Source organism: Phoenix dactylifera, chromosome 15, assembly GCF_051530095.1.
Source record: "Phoenix dactylifera cultivar Ajwa chromosome 15, Ajwa_hap1_PhDact_Kaust_v1.1, whole genome shotgun sequence".
Lineage (NCBI taxonomy): Eukaryota > Viridiplantae > Streptophyta > Magnoliopsida > Arecales > Arecaceae > Phoenix > Phoenix dactylifera.
This window is the reverse complement of record NC_143204.1, coordinates 23832837-23853113: the sequence shown is the minus strand read 5'-3', so window position 1 is coordinate 23853113 and position 20277 is coordinate 23832837. Positions and strand designations below refer to the sequence as shown.

General features: G+C 40.3%; 2 protein-coding genes across 2 annotated transcripts; both read right to left on the bottom strand.

Moving 5' to 3' along the window:
- Positions 1-1878: 1878 nt before the first annotated feature.
- Positions 1879-3513, bottom strand: LOC103705831 (protein MOTHER of FT and TFL1 homolog 1-like). Its single transcript, XM_008789706.4, has 4 exons — positions 3263-3513; positions 3096-3157; positions 2902-2942; positions 1879-2297 (listed from the first exon to the last, which is right to left on the bottom strand). Exons 1-4 carry the CDS (start codon positions 3455-3457, stop codon positions 2068-2070), a joined length of 528 nt encoding a protein of 175 aa, XP_008787928.1. The 5' UTR covers positions 3458-3513; the 3' UTR covers positions 1879-2067.
- A 2592-nt stretch (positions 3514-6105) lies between these two features.
- LOC103705830 (putative GPI-anchored protein At4g28100) lies at positions 6106-8348 on the bottom strand. The gene is made up of 2 exons (XM_008789705.5): positions 7303-8348; positions 6106-6569 (listed from the first exon to the last, which is right to left on the bottom strand). Exons 1-2 carry the CDS (start codon positions 7954-7956, stop codon positions 6222-6224), a joined length of 1002 nt encoding a protein of 333 aa, XP_008787927.3. The 5' UTR covers positions 7957-8348; the 3' UTR covers positions 6106-6221.
- Positions 8349-20277: the final 11929 nt, after the last annotated feature.

The window sequence follows — 20277 nt, the reverse complement described above, 5'->3', positions numbered from 1 at the left end:
AAGAAATTGATGAAAGGAATTTATAGGTGATGAATACATTGTTGCCATGAGGACAAATGAATATGAGAAAGAATACGCAAGCAGGAAACCATGCTCAAAAGAAGTCCCAATAGATATGATGGAAAACAACATTATAGTATATATATACATATATAAATTGTTGAATAAATATTAAAATATCAAAAAAAATATATAGAGAAACTAGAGGACTTTTTATTAATTATTTTTTTATCTCTTTTACAAAATGAAAAGTTATATTCCCATGGAAAGAAGATAAGCATTGGTATAATACAATTCACGACACAAACTACTCAATCTCTTTATAGTTCTGATGAAGTTATATATCAACCAAACACTTTTTTTAAGAGTATGGTTTTAATTTCTTTTCTTTTTTCCTTTTGAATTTCTTTGTTGGCTTGTCTTTATTTTTTATTTAATCTTGGGATTTGGAGGTTATTTTCCTCTTGAATTCCTTCATTGGCATGCCTTTAATTTTTATTAATTTAATCTTGGGATTTGGAAGTTATTTTCTATTTAATCCTAGTGTTAGAGGATTTGGGGCAGGGGTAAGAGCACAGAGTTAGAATAGTTATGAGCACCATAGATAGAGTTTGAGACATACATAAAAGGAAAATAACATTAATAATAATAATAAAGCTTGTTTCCTGACAGGTTTCTCATGTAAAATCTCATTTGTTTTTAGGTCAGAATTCTCAATAACTATACTCTTTTGAATCGGGTTTGTATCTTTTTTGTAAAAGAAAGATTCACTTTCTCATACACAAATCCACTATTGGATCACTCATAGTGACCGGTGGATGATCTAATGATGAATTTACATGAAAAAGGATAAATTCTTATTTTATGTAAAAAAATTTGACAGAATGAGATGATGGATAGGATATAACATTTATGCTCTTTTTGAAAACTTGGATTAGATGTTTTACAAAACTGGCTTCACATTCATTTCCTAATTCAGTTTTTTGAATAACTCCTAATAGAGGTGGAAGCCCATTTCCTAGCATTTAAAGTCAGTACCCATAGACTGTGAAGCAAAATTGTACGAATTTGCAACAAATCAAGGAAACGAATTAATGAATAATTCTATAAGGCTCGTCCTCGTTACTTCCCAAAAAAAAAAAACTCAAGTACCACGTGTCATGTCGACACATTGATGCTTCCGACCACAACACGGAGCACACAATAAGGCAATTGTTTAGCAAGTTATCTCCTTTTATTTTGTTTAATTTTATTTTTGGGGTGCCATGATTGGGCCCTTAAGAGTTACCCAATAATTAATATCACTTTGACTTTTTGTTTGACGTTAGAGCTGAGTAATTCATGAGAATGAGGCCCCATGGGACAAGTAGCCGCTCTTCGATTGGCCAACGCCCAAAGCAAAGACTTAGAGCGCATCAGCTGCCCCACAGCGCAACATTCTCTCTTATTTCTTAACAAATACGCCTTCCCAAATGATTCACCATAAATTTCTACCAACACAATCATCATAAAAACATATTAAGAATCCAACAAAAGGCAATCTACTTATTTTATTCTTCTCATCTTTTAAAACCGCATCACCTTTATTTCCGTTCTGTCTGACTCGAGCTGCATACCAAAAAGGCTTGACCTCTTTTTGGATGTCATCGGATATATTCTAAGAGAGCTCGGAAAGGAAAAATCCCCAGCGACCCATGAAGCTAACCCCATTGCTTGCACCACTTGAGAAAGGCCATCATTTACTCCAAGACCCCGCCCCACCAACCCCAAAACCTTGCTTCTATCCCAAGGCTAGAATCTTCCTTTGCTTTCCTCCAGCAAATTAACATGAAATGCACCATAATAATCAAAAAGTATAGTCTATAGCATCATTCCACATTCAACATAAAAATAGTTTATATTGACAGTCACCAACACCATATCCTCAACATGAAAGCATATAGAGGTCTTAATTTAATGAAGGGAGTTCCACAAACTAAGAGAGAGAGCACCAAAGATTAAAGCACAGAGTACGTAATATTGTGATGAGAATGCATGGCAAGATGGATGAAATATTGGAGGGGGCATTCATCGGCGGCGGTTGGCAGGCTCCTTCTGTGCATTGAAGTAGACCGCAGCGACGGGGAGGCCAAGGTCATGCCGGGCGGCGAAGGCGCGGGTGTTGAAGTTGGCACGAGACGCCGGCAGAGACACCCCCGCCCCCATCGAGAACCGTGACTTCTGCTGGAACAGCACCAGAACATAGCGGTGGATCCCCAACGGCGGCCGTGGTCCCATGTACGCCACCGCCTCCTCCCCTGCCGCCGCCGCCACCACCAGCACCACCATCAGAAGAGGAAGAAGAAGAAGAAGACAGCAAAATTATAAGATTAGAGGGGGGGAAGAAAGAATCCGGATGGACACGTGTCATGAGGTGGCACAGCCAAATGTCGTCGTGCGTGACACGTGTCACAGATGTGGTGTTGAGTGCCGGCTGGGAACAGAAGGGTTGGGTGTGCGGCTTGAGGCGGTTGACTTTTGGAGGACATTTTGGGGAATCAAGAGGGCTCTGAGCTCATTTCATGAACCGTTCATGCGGTGGTCTGTGTGTGTCCCCTCCTACGGTCCCATTACCACATATTTTTCTGCACTTAGTCCCATTATAGACTCAACAGTGTATATAGATGCATTCTTTGCATAAAAATCTTTATTTTGAATAAAAATATAATTTGAATAAACACCGCATAAAAAAATATTAAATATACATTTGAATAAAAAATAAGTTTTCGTTGCCTTTTCCTTCCCTATAATTTTTTTTTTAATTATCGAAAGTCTCCGTTACCTGGAACACTAAGACAACCAAACACATGAACCTTTTCATAAAAATAACACATTCTAACTCTCCTAGTGCTTGCTTCTCACCTCGGGAGATATCCGTTCCACCTGGTATATTAACCACCACCCTAAATCCACAACAAAAAGCAAGCAAACAATGAGAAAAGAATAGATGGTAATAAAAGGAAGAAACTGAACAAGAAGAAGAAACCCTTACACAAGAAAAAAAGGAAAAGAAAAGACTAGAGCAAAAGAAATCATGCGCTTAAATTGGTGCCTACCAGTGGAGCCACTCCCTCATGGTGGGGTCACTAGGACTGGGTGCATCCGGATCAGTCATCACCTAAAACATATATGAGGAACGAAGAAGAAGAACTGATGTCACCATAGCGTGAGACCAAATAATGCATGCTGAAACAACTAGGGGAATATAGAGAACCATCCTAACCAGAGTATAGAGATCGGCTCGTTGGCCTGCGATTTGGGCAGTCGGAGGGTTGATAGCCATGGACGGCTTCACGTCACAGCCGTTGTTGACATGCTTCGATCCGTAGCTCACAGACATGCTCATGGTGGGAACAAAGAGGTCCACCACATCGCCTATCACCCTCCCTACCACAAGGGGATCCACATAGCTAGCCATGGCTACTTGCTAGTTTATTGAGAGAGAGAGAGAGAGAGAGAGAGAGAGAGAGGTGGGATGCTAAGGGTGGTGGGAGGGAGGGGCCCTTTTATAACAGCAAAGAAAAAAAAAAAAAATCGGGGACGTGGTAATAATTTGTTAAAAGGAGAGGGTTATTTTCGTGCATGCTCAGGGACAGCGAGGACGGGGGAGCGCGCAGCGCGGACCACGTGGAAGCAAAATGGAGGGGATGGATTTAAGGTATATTAAATAAATAAATAATGGAACAGGTCCTGCATAACATGATATCAGGTTGCCGGATTTGCATGGAGTGCATTCACACCCGCACATTGGATATGGTCACCGCATGGTAACAGTTTTATTTTTTTTTTAACCAAAAACTTATTTGACTTCCTTAAAATTGTCAGCAAGAGGTTTCACTTTATCTTCCCTCCTCCTCCTCCTCCTTTTTGATACAGCGGAACTCATACTATATGCGCATGAGTACATCCAAAAGAGTTAAAAATATATATCCGACGAAGGAGTGGGGAGCACACTCCGGACTGTTGCAGCGAAATTCTCCTGAGTGGGATGTCGCATAAAAGACAACCCAATCAGCACTGTTCATCTCCCGATAAATATGAGTAGTCCGAAAATCTACTAGCCCTCTCACATATATTTCACAAGAGCAGATGCATGTCCAGACGCTTGTGCCTATCAACATGCTTCTGAATCCAGCCGATCACTAGGGCTGCGTCACCTTCAAGATGAATACAATTCGTCCCTAAAACCAATCTGCTAAAAATAATGCCCTCCTATGCAGCTCTCAACTCCGCACCACTTACTGACTTATTGAAGGCAAGTTTGAGAGCTAGTTTGCTTATAAAAGGTATAATTATTGTTCAACATTGGTAAATCCAATATGGAATAGTAAGCTAATTAGTGGTGAATGGATCTAACACTCAGCAGTGATAAGTGTAGGCTACTCCACATGGTATACCCCCTGGAAAATATCAAACCTTGCACATCCTCAGATTTTATGGCTAGAGGCGCCAAAAGATATTTTGGAAGCAAGAGCAAAAAATGACGAGAACTCAAAAGCAAAAGTTAAAGGAGTGCAATTCATGTGTCTCAACCAAACAACTGTCTCGTGGGGGGGTTTCGGCTCTTTGCGATCAAGCACCCGGTCTTTCCTTTTACTTGTGTCTTTTTTGGATTTAGTACTAACATTGTGAGCAGTTTATGTTTGATATTGCACACAGTTGCATCTAAATTAATCCATGCATGTACAGTTCTATCAATTTTAGACAGAGCTATAGATGTGTTCGGGACTAGGGGCTAGACATAAAATGGCCATTAAAAATAAGGGAGAATAAAATGGTAATTAGTCTAAGGATGGACCTTAATAAATATGAAATATGGAGATTAATAAAGCAAATGAACATAGTTGCGAGCATAAGGTATTTAAAGAACTACAAAATCATTGTCTCTTGCTTAAAAAATCAAGTTCCAAAGGCGAGTCCTCTATATTCTCTCTTATTTTGCGCAATTATCAAGTTGCAGCTATATTTTTTCGCTTCCATTTTTTCCGAAAATAATATTTAGTAAGTATCATTAGCTAGCTTATTTGAAATATATTTTAACCAAGGTTCGATCTATTCCTTTGTTTCAAGCAATTTATACAACAGATGTTAGAGGACACAATAATGAGCTCGAGTTGGCTTTGAAGGGATTGGAGAAAAACTCAACAAGAAGTAATGGCGCTCGGCGGAGCTATCGAAATCTTAATTGAGGGATGAATGGTTACATTCAAAGACGCATCTGAGGAGTAAGCCAACTACTATGTTGGCCAATTACTCTGGTGGTGGAAGAAACAGTCCATCAAATAGCAGAAATCCCTCCTAATGCGTCATCTATATTCAATGAGCATGACAGGGTAGTTGGATGCACCAGTGCGCCTCGCAATGCTGTTCGTGGTGGGACCTGGGACATTGGATGGACGAGTGGGCCTCAAACACCACCAATGGGCTGGCCAGTTTCTCATGAAGCCTTCTTGAACATGGATTAACTAAAACAAAGAATCTGAGAGATCAAACTTTATAATAATAACACAATCCTAAGTCATAATTAATTCACCATAAACAAACATTATTTCCAAGCAAATCGAACAATATTATGGTCATTCAATGAAGGTCCCAAATTTTAAGCAACTTTTTTGTTTTTGATTAGAAGGAGAGGGTGTGTTACATATTAATCATGCCGATTAATATGCAATCACAAAATGACCGATTTCACCGCAACGAACGCATCATCGATCGTTTATACGAACGTCACGGGCTCTCGTGGAAACAAGTTCGGACTACTCCACAGCTGACATGGCATGCACTACAAGTAGGTACGTATGTGACGTGCGAAGTGCGATCGCAAAACCAACTCATACCAGCTTAGATCGTCGAGTTGGACCAGGACATCTCATGGGATCCAGTCTCAGGATACTGCCACATCACATAAAACGGCAATGCCCCCTGTAGCAGCAGCAGCAGGCACTAGAAGTGGGAGTCCTTCCTCCATGCAAACTGCACCAAGTCCACGGAACCATGAGCCCACATCCCACGTTAGCTGGCCCCAGTCACCATGCAAAGATTCTTGGCACAGGAAACCATGATAACTAGCGACCGAAAGAAAGAGACCTTAAAAGACCTACAACAGAGTAAATTACATACAATTACACTGGACGAGTCTTTGTTTCTTTTTGTTTTTCCTTTTTGGAGGTACAAAATTAGGATTAGAAGAAAGATGAGAGGAGCAAGGGAACGAGGAGAAGTAGGGGGTTTGACGTTAACGGTGACCGGAGGATGGCGCAGGAGGCAGCCCTGCCGTCGATCTGCGCGGAGTCAACGGCGAGGGGCATGGAGTCGTGGGGGAGGGAGCAGGAGGAGTGGTCCGCGGTCGCGCCGGCGGCGTCGGCGGCCATGAGGGCGCGGAGGACGGAGGTGACGGCGTTGAGGTAGTGGGTCCGGTTCTTGGACAAGAGCCAGGTCAGCCCCATGAGCTGGCACTCCCGGTCACGAGTCACGTCCTCTCCCTTGCTCGCTTTGGTCAGGTTACCGCCGCCCACCTCTTTACCCTTCATCTGTAAACCCACCACAAGGTTATTGCATGATTGATAATTAAAAGAGGAAAATTAATGGCGCCCTATACCAATCCAGACTTGTATTGTATCCATTTTTTTAAAAAAAAATCAATACAAACTTATAAGTGACGACAAATTTCAGAAGAAGAAGAAGAAGAAGAGAGAGGAGAGAAAAAGAATGAATTATTTTCTTAAATTTTATGACTTTTCTTTTTTTAAAAAAAAATTGGTTATTTGACTGTGGATAATTGTAGAATGAAGTGAGAATAAGCTACTTCGGTGACAAGAGTGAGCAGATCCTAAGCCACTGAGCGAAGTACTCATTACTCATCAACTCAATTCCTCGCACGACTAGTGATGCAGCGGCGCAGCTTCACGCGTGCTCCTCTAACGTGGTCCGGCAGCACAAAACACCAGGTAACCTTCTAGTCGAACGGACACAACAAAATGGCACCGAGCCGACCGAGTCATTAAGCGTGTTACAGAGACAACCAGGTGCACGGATAAAAGGACCCGACAGCTTCGTGTTCCCGTTACTACCGCCGTCACGTATGCACAAAAGCCAAACGGCCAACGGCATTATCGCCAACCGAAGTGCACCATCCGCCAACCGTCACTCACGCCACGCGGATCTTAATGGAACGTCATTCTATTTTTACGGACAGGCAACACTTAACGGAACCGTACCGAGTTAAGGAAAGGGAGGACGAGAAGAAGAACGAGTTAGACTCACCTGGTCGAGGGTCCGGAGGCAGCGGGAACAACCGGCGAGGCCGGGCCGGCTACAGTCGCGCTCCAGGCGGCGCCCTGCGTCCCCCAGCGGGATCCAGCGCCCCTCCGCGCCGGACGCCGCGAACGCTCCCCCGGCGCACGTCAGCCTCCGGAGGCGGATGCCGCAGCAGCAGAACGCCGCGTCGCACGTGCCGTTGACACGGGGGAGGCGGACGCCGCGGTCGCGGAGGGCGCGCTCGACGCCGCCGACGCAGGCCTCGGAGTCGTCGGGCAGGACGGGCAGGTCGAGGGTGGGAGGCGCGGGCATTGGGCGGGCTGCGAGGGCGGTGGCGGAGTAGCCGGCGTAGAGCCAGGCTGCAAGGGCCGGGCAGCAGCGGGATCGGGAGGGGAGGCGGCCGGCGGAGGATGTGGAGCAGGCGGCGGAGACGGCGGGGAGGAGGTCGTCGGGGAGGTCGAGAGGGCAGGCGGCGCTGGCGACGTCGGACTGCTCGGGGAACGCCGGGATGGTGGCGGGTGGCGAGGACGTGGGGAAGAGGAGGGAGGGCTGGACGGCGGCCGGGTAGTGGTCGGCCAGCACGGGCAGGCCGGGCAGAAGAGAGATTTGGCCAAAGAGTAGAAGGACAAGGAGAGGGATATGGGACAGCATTGATCTCATTCTTCTCTTTCTCTGTTTCCCTCGAACTCTTTCCCTCAGAAGCTGATACTTGTTGCGATGGCCGCTTTGATTTGAAGGGACTGGAGGGGAGTGATACGGCGTTATTTTTCGCTTTTGCTTTTGGGTTTCTTTAATATAACTTGAGGCTTTAGCTTTTGAGGAGCAGGGAGAAAGGAAGCTGGGGCTGATGGAGAGAGCTTGCCTCGCCGTGGGGTTGAGGGTGTATGAGGATTCGATGCTTCGGTGTATGGAGGGTGGGTTCGAGTTTGGGTGTGGTAGAGATGATGGTATTTATCATTGGAAGGTGGATCTGACCTGGCAGCTGAGCGTAAGACGAAAACATGCGTATCTGATGAAATGCGTGAAGGGGATTGAAGACATTTTAAAACACGATTTTTTTTTTTTTATTTTGTAATTTTTTTGGTACAATAATGTATATGATGCGGAATTACTGCAATAACTTGCACGTACGAGTAAAATGGAATTAAAAAAACTGTAACAATTCTACCTACGACTCAAGTGTAATACCTACTTCAATCAAAAAAAAAAAAAAAAGACTCAAGTGTAATGCATAAAAATACCTCTAATTATCTTTTGCCAATCGCTAGTGTTTTATTTTGAGTTTGATTGCAAAGAATAGATTACTTAAATATAATTTTATGTTAGATTTACAATTTCAATTAAAATTATAATGAATTTTAACCAAAAGAAGGCATGCTAGCCTTTCTATTTTAGTATCACATGGGAGAATCTTATGATCTATTTTTTCACAATCATGTTGATGTTGCATAGAATGAAGTTGTGCCATGTTAAGTGCAAGAGCCTGATGAAGTTGATTCCGTGGTTATTTTTTCGTTAAATTTTGCTTCTAAAAGGTTAATTCTATCCTATAATGTCGGATGTAAGTATATGACCGCCATCAAATATTTAGATTCTATTACTTGAAGCTTGAGTTGCATAAAAGTTGCTTCTCTAAATAGATATCTGTTTTTATGAATAATTGAACACATAATAATTCACCTCTCTAATACACTCAAAATTTTTTTTGGCATTTTGCAAGATATAATGCCATGCTTTGAAAACTTTGACACGCAATTCTTGCTTTTGTGTTACTTTTATGATGATTCATAATTTAATCATTATGATGAAAAAATTCTATGCTCAATATACTCAACACATATCAGCATATGTAATTTAATCATCATGCGAGGGAAAAGAAAATCAAATGGGCATGAAATAGAGGCATATAAAGAACAATTTTAAAAGATAATTGTTGGGGCCATGAATGAGAGCCATAAAAAGAATAATTTTAAATGCTAATTGCTAGTCAAGATTATAATGCTCTAGGCTCTATGTATGAGCGAAAATTCATGAGTGAATATGGACATAGCACGCCCGGGTGTAATACGGCTTGTTTCTAGTTTATTGGACCCCTGCCCAAAATAAAAAGGAAAAACAGAGTAATTGTGCTGTTCATATTATTTGAGCCATTTGTTCACCTCCAAGCATTGCGTAAGCGGATCTTAAGCCTGAATTAAGGCCGGTCTTTGAATTGGACACTGAGGTTCTCGCGATATGTTTCCCAAGCAGACATTTTAATTCTTAGTCAACAGCTATCACGCAAAGGTGCTCTCACCTTTTACAGCCTTTTCTTTCTTGGGAACAGTACATCATTGCTCACCATGGGAAAAAGAAACCGTTCAACTACAGTCTTCCATCATTTTCAAGATTAATTTTGGTCAAGCCTCGACTGGTGCTGCATCCAAGAATTGAAACGAAGGAAGAAAAAAAAAAGGGGAGTAGAGTAGCGCATAGAATAATTTATCAGCCTTTGAAACAACAGGCAACAGAAAGCCATGCAAATCTCAAAGCCATTCCAACCTAAAATCTCACTTCAAAAAAATTAGTTAAAAATATTAGTTAATTTTTTTGATTATTTTATATAAGTATCTAATATCTATCCGATAATATATAATTCATATGAAACTAAATATATACCCATACAGATTTTTATGTATTTTCTTCATTTAAATTCTATTATTCTTACTAAATTAAAAATTCAAATTTATTCAAATTTAATCACAGCCATTACGACCGATCCATAAGCAATCTACATAGATTATAAACTTTTGTTACAATCTAAAATCTAACATTAAAACAAAAGATATTATTTAAATTTTTTAATTTTTTGTAAATATTTAAGATCTATTTAGTACACAATAGCTATAAAATTAAATATACATCCGTATAAATTCTTACTTTTTTTGTTTTTTTTAGTGATGACTTTGACATACCAATCAAAACCGTTTCTCATGACCTTGTTTGTATGGTTCCCAATGCCCTTGTACACTCCCAGCCACGTTCTTTTTCACTGGGGCTTTCCTTTCCCTCCCTCTGAATCCAAAACAATAATAAAAGGGTCCACCGTGCATTAAAACTCCTTCGTAAAAGTAATTAATGTGCCCCAAATCCAAGGTAAGCTTCTTCGAAGAATGGAATGGACTGCACAACCAACGCACCGATTCCAAGAAAGCGGATGGAATGGGCGCGAGGTGATAAAGCTTGGGCGGAGTTTCGTTCGGGCCCGTTGGCGCCCCAGTCGTTTTAATTGCTCGCTCTTCGCGCGTGACCCCTCGTCCGGCGCCTGCACGTCACGGACCCGCGCTCCGGCGCGTGATCGGACGGGAAGCTAGCGGCAGGGGAATGGAGCTTTGGGCCCATGTCTTTGGGTCTGGCCTTGTCTGCTTGCTGACTTGGTCCTTGTCTCCGCACCTTTAGGGCATTGGATTCTCCTGGCACTTGAGATGCCATGAGATGTCCTCCAATGGAAGGTTTTAGATCTCCAATCTATGGTCCCATGATGGGAGCCTCATAAATTTTAATTGTGAGAAGGAATCAATGTTTCGGTCGTATCTTTACTCGTTTCACTCTAGTTTCTGAAAACTGTTAAAAATTTTATATTCGATATCGAAAAATAAGTATTAACCAATAAAAAACATGCGAGCTTTTGAGATCTGTTCGATCCCAAGATCACTAAATTTCTTAAGGTGTGAGTTCACCGGTGCTGTGCACGAAATGACTTTCCTGCTTCACAAGATATCTTTTATGTTATTATGTGTTTATCTTTCATGTTGGTTTCTGTTCTATGCTCTTCTGAACATGCTTTTTAGTATCCAGTCTGAAGTTCCATACTTCAGACTGCAACAATATTCTCCCTCTCTTGTCGCATGGCGAACTCGGGAACTGCATTTTCTGATATCTTTGATTTCCTTGTATATTTATTGCTCTCATTGTGTGCTAACGGTAACTTTTTTGGTCATCTACACGGTACAGACATCAGGTTTGGTTTTTGCGTAAAGATTGGTTGGCTTTTTCAGAATGCCTAATGAGAGAAGATCGCAGTTTGAAAAATCAATTCAAAACAAGTTCTGGAATGAGTACCCAAAAGAATGAGTTCCTGAATGAGTTGGTACTCAACATAACTAGATGTGATTTGGCCTGGATTATTTTGTTGTTGTTCTCTCTTTATGGTTTTAACCTTTCATACTAGCTTTAAGCTGTAATGACGAGAAGAAAAGGAAAACAGAAAAAAAGGAAAATGAAAGAAGTGCCTATCCGTTCCTTCGATATTTCAGATATCAACACCATGTATGTTCTATTAGTAATTCTAAACTTAAGAATACTAATTTGTGATGTACCTTGGTGCAAGTTTGAATAATAGGGACAGCAGATGGTGGATGTTGGTTCTTTGTCCTGCCCAATAAATTTTTCATGGAGGCCATCCTTTTCCTGTCATTATATTTTTGGACCCTGTTTCACATCTTCATGTTGTCATGCGTTCTATTTTTGTCACACATGATTAATTGTTCTTGGATTTTGCATTAATTTGAATTATCTAATGTGCCAGGATGAATCATAAAAAATAATTAAGAGATTTAATTTTAACTAGTAAATTTTACATAAAAATATACTTGAATATTGACTTTGTTAGAAAAAGATTGGATTTTATTTTATTTTTTTTTGCAGAAAAATACATTTTCATGGATCTTGGACGATATTGCACCATTGGTGATATATTTACTAAATGTCAGGTACAAATCCGCTGGATGTTCAATATTCATATCATGAGTATCCAATACCCATTTGTTTAGACTATCCACCATCATGTCTTTAGAGTTGGGGATAAAATTATCCAAGATGCCAAATTTGTAAACAAATTAGTTTAATTTTTTTTGCAGAATAGATAATCAAATAAAATTTTAACGCAAAAATCCATTTTTAACTGAGAACATTCTCAAGTATAGCATCTAAATAACTATCACTCTATTTTGGCACGAGGAATGACTTGTGTTTCTGATTGAGACAAGTGATAAAATTATGTTAATGGTTCTTGTGTTTCTTCCTTTTTCTTTTTTCTTTGAAGGAAATAGAAGGCTTACCCACCCAGATTTTAAATGGTCCTTATGTTTTAAAATTAAGTTTATCAGTATTTTATCTAAAATTATTACTACATAAACGTCGACATCATTGAAAGGGTATGTATTAGTCAAGGCTAAAGTGAAGACATCAGCATAAATTGAGCTAATGGTCTTAGCAACTAATAGAATAGGCAGCCACAATAGCCAACCAAACTGTTGACCTCGATATTTACCGAGGTGCTAGCTTGAATCGTCATGCTAATCAGAGTGAGCTAGCCCATCAGCGGCAAAAAGCCAAGCATCTCTAATTCAAACATATTTAAAGCAATTAGCTATCATTAAAGGCACGATTATGATCCTACCAATTGACGGAAGGTTATAGCTCATCCTAAATAGATCAGCAGTTTCTACATGATTAGCACAGTTAAAATTCGTCACATGCATAACATGGGGACTATTATCGAGCAGTTAAGGCCTACTTCCGTCTTAATTGGCCCTATTATATATAAGGGCCATAGGGGGGCCTCTAAATTCGTCCTTTTCTAAGTTCTCACACTCTCGCACACTGTGATTCTCAAATTTTTTCCTATTCTACTAGAATCTGGTTAAACTCTAGCAAGCGGACTTTCTTTTTTTTAGTTTTAGATCTGATGCAGAATACCAAAAGAGCTCCTCCAGCCAAATTCTCCAGCTTGAAGCCGATCTTACTGCTTCATCTCCTTTATCCAACCTCAGTAGTTGAGCTCGGATTTTGGCAGCAACAACCATGATAGCATATGATGACGTTTAGACATTAATTAATTCCATGTCCATCAAATAGTTTGCATACAATATTTATGGCTGATATAGGCTTTTTTTCCATGCATGCCACCTGTAAAACATGTAGGAATCATATGGGAAACAATTTGTGTACCGGTGAAAAGTGGGAGGCACAATGCTATTACTTTGATATCAAAACAACAGGCATATGGAAATGTTTTGTTTCGTATTGACCAAGATGATGAGCTAAAATTATCAATTATATTGTATTGGTTGGTGCCTGATATCAGTATAAATTGTATTATATTGTAATTTTGGATGTCTGATACGACCAAAACTAAAAACTTGAACGTCATATATTTTAGGCTGCATCTAAAAGTGGAGCAAGCATCATCTATTCCAAAATTTATTGCACAAGAAAGAAAGAAAAAAAAAATCATGAAAGAAGTGTTTTCCCGTGATGGTGGGTGACACATGATATTGTAGTTTCAAGTACGGCAGGCGCGTATTGGCTGTGGCACTTCAACAATAATGAGACTTCTGTGCTTCAGTTGTTGTCAGGCACAGTTGATGAATAAATGAGTATCATAACTCTCCATTTATGGTGCTCTGCTGTGCTGCTCACTAATATTTTTTAATCACGGCTCTGGCAGTTCCTATCATTTGCATTCTTAGGAAGGAAGTATCTCCTATGTGTTAAATGCAAATTATTATGGGTGACACTCGTGGACTTGCTGGCTAGGTGAAATGCGAGGTTAAGGTTTTGTGCTGAGTTTGTGGCCAGGAAACCAGGATTAGGATGGAAGGGTCATCCTCCATTGTGCAGCAGGAGTGGCAATTTACTCTATCCTATCGAAAATATGATCCAATTCGATCCTAATGAGATAGGTTTTATCCAACCTACTGCAGGTCCAAAACGGATACGGATCATGGTAAAACTTGCTCCGAACCCAATCTAAATATTTATAACACTTCACAAATCCTCTTCCCAAGATAAAAAAGATGATTCGATCCTATCCCATTTAACTCTCCTTAACCTACTCTCTTGCTCGAGACTCTACCTGTTCAGTTTTGTCCCGGAGCAGGAGCCGAATAATGGCTTACTCGACCCCTTGCTATTCCTGCAGTGTAGCCCGTTTATCGAAGAGACTATCTACCTATCTTTTTAAATGCAAATGAAGTTGGAACCGATGGGCTTTGTTGTGTAAAACGTGTGCATAACTGCCAGGCCCATACGTAAGAAGAATCTTTTTTCCCTGCAGATGTGCATTGGATTCTTGCAGGCAACAACAGTTGGGCCCGTAAGTTATTTTGAGCGAGGTCACCTCTCAATTTGGATATAATTGCTGCGGACAAATTTAATCTAATACAACCATGACCCAGCGTATAGTTTGGTTCTTATCAGACCAATATTTGCATCTAAACCTGGTGCAAGTCTAGGTTGGACGAATATCAAACTAAATTCAGATAGGTCGAAGTTCAACTACCTGATTCTTTCACATATTCCCAATTATATCATCGCTATACTAGGACGTGTAATGGATCAATTACCTATCAAATAAAAACTGATCCTATTAAACCTCGCCTATAATTGTATCCCAATGAACTACAGAGCAGAGCAGATTGTTGCTTGCTGCCATCCAAAACCTAAGCTAAAGAAGCTGGTGTTACCACCGAGATAGTAGCACGGTGGAAACAGGGCTTTGATTCTACCGGAGTAGTCCAGATTCGAAATGCACGAACATCGATTAAATGTGGAGATCGGATGCTCCCACTTGGTTTGTCCTGTGGAGTCGCTATCTGATCTGCCTGTTGCTCTGATAGTGCTGGTGTGACGTAATTTGGAGACGCAATTTATGATTCTGATGGGCCTCGAATGTGGGCCACATCATAGCTCATCAAAATAAGAGATGCAATTTGAATCAGCTTTGGCCAACCTACGAACTTAACTAGAATTGTATTTGGAGTTTGATTCCATCGTATCCATGAAGCTCTCACTGGAGCATTTCGAAGTAGCACGGAAGACTTGCAAAAATATGTCACAGCATGCCATTTTTCACTTATTTTACTAATGAATTAGGTTTATCTTGTCATTGGTGATGAGCATAGGGATGGTGCTTGTGGGTCCACATTAGTTGAAATACATGAGCAAGTGCAAAAAAAAAAAAAAAAAACATGAGGAACAGACATCATATGTACAGGTCTCGCGATCACCATCCGTGCGATGGCGCTCCTAACCGGTGGTGTCAAGAGATCGCGCCCTTTACCAACTTTATAAGATCCAAAAATTGGTGTCGCTGTATAACTGTTTTTATTTTCTTGTTATTCTCGATTTCCGTACCAGAATAGTATAGATCATGGTCCAATCATTGGTCGACACAGCAGCATAGCTGCCTGGCTAAAGCGTGAGATTCTCCCACGGCCAGCCCAGACCAACTTGTTGAACCCAAGAATTTTGAATTTTAAATCCATAGAATATAATATGATAAAATAGAGAAGAGGAGCACGTGATGGAGACAGCTCACGTGGGGCACACCTACAGGCCACAGGATCTGTTTACTGGTGCCGATTTATATTAAATAGATTAAATTTAAATCTGAACTATTTATTAAATAAATAATTCAATTTTACCCACATAAATTATTTATTAAATAAATTAAATTTAATTAAATAATTTTTTGATACATCAAATAGATCGAATTAAATAGGTAAAAAATAGATTAAGTAAATTTTAAATAAATTAAACAGATTTTAAATAAATTAAATAGTATGATTCGATCTAATTATTTAATAAATCAAAATGAAGTAAATAGATCGAAGGCGTAAATATGAATTTATTTTATTTAATAAATAAAATTAAATGGGTTGATTTATTTATGATTTAAATTTATTTATGTCAAATCTCAATTTATTTTAAAATGAATCATTCACCGAACGGATCAGATTGATGTAGGGGAGGGGCCCATGCCCTCCCTCCGCCGCTCGTAATTAAATCCGTCTCAATCCCGTCTCTCGGTTCCGCCGAAGACCGAGACTCTTTTTTTGACGAGAAGACCGAGACTCTCCCGGTTAGCGTTCTTACTCGCCACCTTCTCGAATTCGCTTGGTGCAGATCGGGAACCGATCCGGGCCGTTCTCCCCGACGACGACGCGATCAGGTGCGTCCTTTCTGGCGGACGCGGTTCCCCACTTGCACCAAGTGAATTGGAGAAGCTGTGGCGAAAGGAAGCCCCTTGGCCTCCTCCCGATCGATCTCTCTGAACCACGCTTCAGCGGAGTGGATGGCCGTGCAGATGAGGAAGGTGGCGACAGCAGTGATGGTGGGAATGCTTGGGACAACCTCGACACAGCCCTTGCTTGGCCCAGCCCATTCACCTTCTCTCCCTCGCACGCTTATGCGCATACAAAGCGCTTCGGGAGGTAGCTGATATCGTTCATAATGTTTTTGGCCTTCCAAACACACACACACACACACACAGAGTTTGTCTCCAGTAGTTTTGTTCCAGGCTCTGCCGCCTAATGTATACCCCCCCAAAAAAACCAGAGACAGAGAGAGAGAGAGAGAGAGAGAGAGTTTGAGTCAGATATATATATATATATATATAATATCACAATTATTATATGCAACTCGAGTTGCATTCTAGTTTGAGCTAGTGTAGAAGGGGGAAGGAGTAGAAAGGGTCTGTTTTCTGGGAAGAGATATTCCATCCTTTTCCTGGAATAATTGTTCTAAGAATAAGCACTGTTGATCGGAATGACTGCCAAGCCTTCTTTCTTGACTCCAGATCAAAACACAGCCTTGAGGATGATAAGTCGGGTAAACGACACATTCTGATACTTCTTTAGGTAGTTTTATATTTGACTGGAACTTCTGAGCTTCAAAGCGACGGAAAGAAGGGGAACAAAAAAAAGGAAAAAAATTCCAACGTGTTTAGAGAGCCTGCCGAGTCTTGCAATCTCTCAATTTTCCGGATAATAGATTTCTCCTTTGGAAGCATCTGCCATGCAGAACCATCTTCTCAGTCAGATTGGGTGCTTAAAGGTAGCTAGGCATCCTTTGAGCCTCTCCTTACTTTAAAAAGCAGGGCGGGTTCTGGAGGCGGACTGCATCCTTTTTGAAAGTAACTTGGCCACGGTGGTTGAGTGGATCTAGAGCTAGAGTCATGATGCCGGCTTCAGACCACTGCTATGCAACATTCGTAGGCTCTTAGCCAAGTATGGTTGGAGCCACATATATCTATAGGGAGGTGAACAGTGCGGCTGATTGGATGGCTTCATTTGCCGCCCACCATGCTGGAGGCTTTATTTGGGATGTTCATGTAATGGTGCCTCACGCTTTGGGTTATCTTTTTTTTTTTCTGACTTAGCTGGTTGCTCCCTTGCCCGACATGGGTGAGCTGTCGTTGTACTAAAAAATAAAAATAAAAAAAATCTCTTACGAAGTGATTTTAGTTATTAAAAAAAAAAATTAAGGGACTTGAGAATAATTTTCTAATATGGAGAAAACACTTTTTAACCTCATAACTATTAATCATTAAAAAAAAAATCTTTTGTACAACTTATGACTGCATTCAAGCAGCTCCTAAGTATATGTACAACCATTTAGCTACTTCTTACAAATTTGAAGGTGACAGAGGCCATATATAATTACAGTATGGTCTCGCCTCTCTCTCTCTCTCAACAAGGCCACTGGGAGCATTATGTGGATGGGCTAAGTCATGGCTCTTGGGAAAGTTTGGGTGGTTGATCAGTTGATCTTGGAAATTGGAATACAAATACTCAACACAGAAGAAAAAAAAAAAAATTGATCGTTCATACGATAATGCCAAGAGGGAGTCCAATACTGAAAACGCACGATCTCATAATTTATCCATGCTAACTTAAGAAACGCAAACATGAGCGTTATTATAGCGTTCTTAAGATAAGGCCAAGAGAGAGTCCAATACTGAAAACGCACGATCTCTTAATTTATCCATGCTAACTTAAGAAAGGCAAACATGAGCATTATTATAACGTTCTTGGCCGTCTCTAAGGACGCACCCACGCACTTAGTCAACTCATGTTGACAGACGCAATGATATAAAGCTATATTCTCTTTTTTGACATTTCATCTCTCTTTTTTGACATTTCATATACATTTCAATCATTTAACTGAAAAGAGTTTTAAAATTAAAAAAAAAATCACTTTTCTTACGTTCAGTTTTTTGTTTTTTTGTTTTTTTTGGGGTGGGTGGGGGGTTGTTGGTATATTATACTGAAACATGCATGGATGCGTACATACCAAGCCATTATGCTGGTATGGGTGTTGCATTCTTATTTAACAAATGCATTAAGAAAAGAGTAGCAAAATATCCTTCAACCCAACTATAATTATATTATATTTTCCTGATGCGAAGAGGTCTACCGAATAATAATCATAACGGAATAGTTTTAATGTTTGTAATAAAATTATAATACACAAAAGTAAAAAATAAAATTTTAACGCAACAGCAAACTGAAAATGAGACTGCGATGATGTTTAAGCCATCAGACATATCGGCATGGTTTAAAACACTTGCATGCAAAAAAATTTCTATTCTGAAAAACCCCTTGCTAAAACGTCGTATAAGAAGATCAAAATACCATTCTGTATCATTGATGCGGTTAACTTGGGATGATTTAATTACTTAGGTACTACTATTTTTTTTAAAAAAAACTATTACTCTTTTATGTATTTTTAAAAAAAGATAAATAGTTTTTGTAAATGCTTTTTTTTAATAAAAGTCGGGTGGCTTTGCCTCCTTCTTCATTAAAAAAAAAGAAAATTATTTAATGCTTTGATGAAGAGTCTACAAAACATTTTTTTTTCATTTATAAGTAATCCATATGATGCATAACATATCCGTGATGTTCATTTTCACCCAGTAGCCTTCATATTTAAATCTAATAGTGCATGATCTTGACTTCTACTTTTCCGCTTGCATTATTAGTTTTTAACTCTACTTTTTTTTTCTCTTTTGAAAAAAAATGATGCAAACCACTGTGGTGGTAGCTCAATGGGAGCGTGATCTTATTTCCAACCAAGTTGTTCTGAGTTCGAAACGCACGGACGTCGATTAAATTGTGGAGACCAGATGCTTCCTGCTCGGACATAAGATCTGGAAGGACGTATCACTCTGCTAATTTTGGATCCTAATTTTGGATTCAGATCCGATCCGATTGAAGATCGGGTCGGGTCGGGTCCAGGTTTGAGTCGGATCGGGTTCGGGTCCGAATCAGATTCATTTTTTGTGCTTTTGGAAAAAAATTTGAAAAAATCTAATTTGGTCATATCATAATTATGAGGTGCTGGGTGACTCATGACTCGAAAGACTCACCAAGTCATGGGTGACCTTGAGTCAGAACAGATGACCCATGACTAACAAAGTCGGTCTACAAGCTAAATGTCATACCACGCTATTTTTTATCTATATGGCTGATTGGACAGAACTTGGTGTCTCCCAGCTCCCCTCTCACCAGGACAAAAAAAATCCCATACCTTCTTTCAAAATCCAATTCCATTGCAGAAAACTGGCACATGACCCATATTCAGTTCAGTGTTCCCTCACTTTATTTTTTTTTTTTTGCTAAAACAGTGTTCCCTCACTTTCGCCCTTCAAAAGTTAAAAGAAACAAAAACCCAAAAATAGAAGGAAAAAAAAAAGAAAGCCAGCTACCGAGAAACCAGAGGTATCAACAGTGTAATAGATCGAGAGAGAATCCTGACGGGAGAGGTTCTCTTGATTCTGTGAAGTGTGAACCTATGCTTATTGCTATCCTTCCACACTTGAACCCTACTCCCCTTAGGCCTTTGGGCTTTTTCTTCTTCTTTTTTTTTCTTCTCTCTCTTTATCTTTGGGTCCATTTGGATCGGATCGGATCGGATCTGTTCGATAGACCCAGACGTGACTCAGAAAATGATTCGAGTTCAATTTTAGAACCCGACTCGGATCCGCATATCTTAAAATTCGGATTTGGTCGGATCTATGCGGGTCGGGTCACGGATCGATCCGACCCATTTGCAGCCTTAACGGACGAAGAAGGTATGAGTAAAACCGGCTGGAGTGCCTAATCCACCGCCATTTCTACCTGCTGGAATCAAAAAACAAAACATAAAACTGGTTCG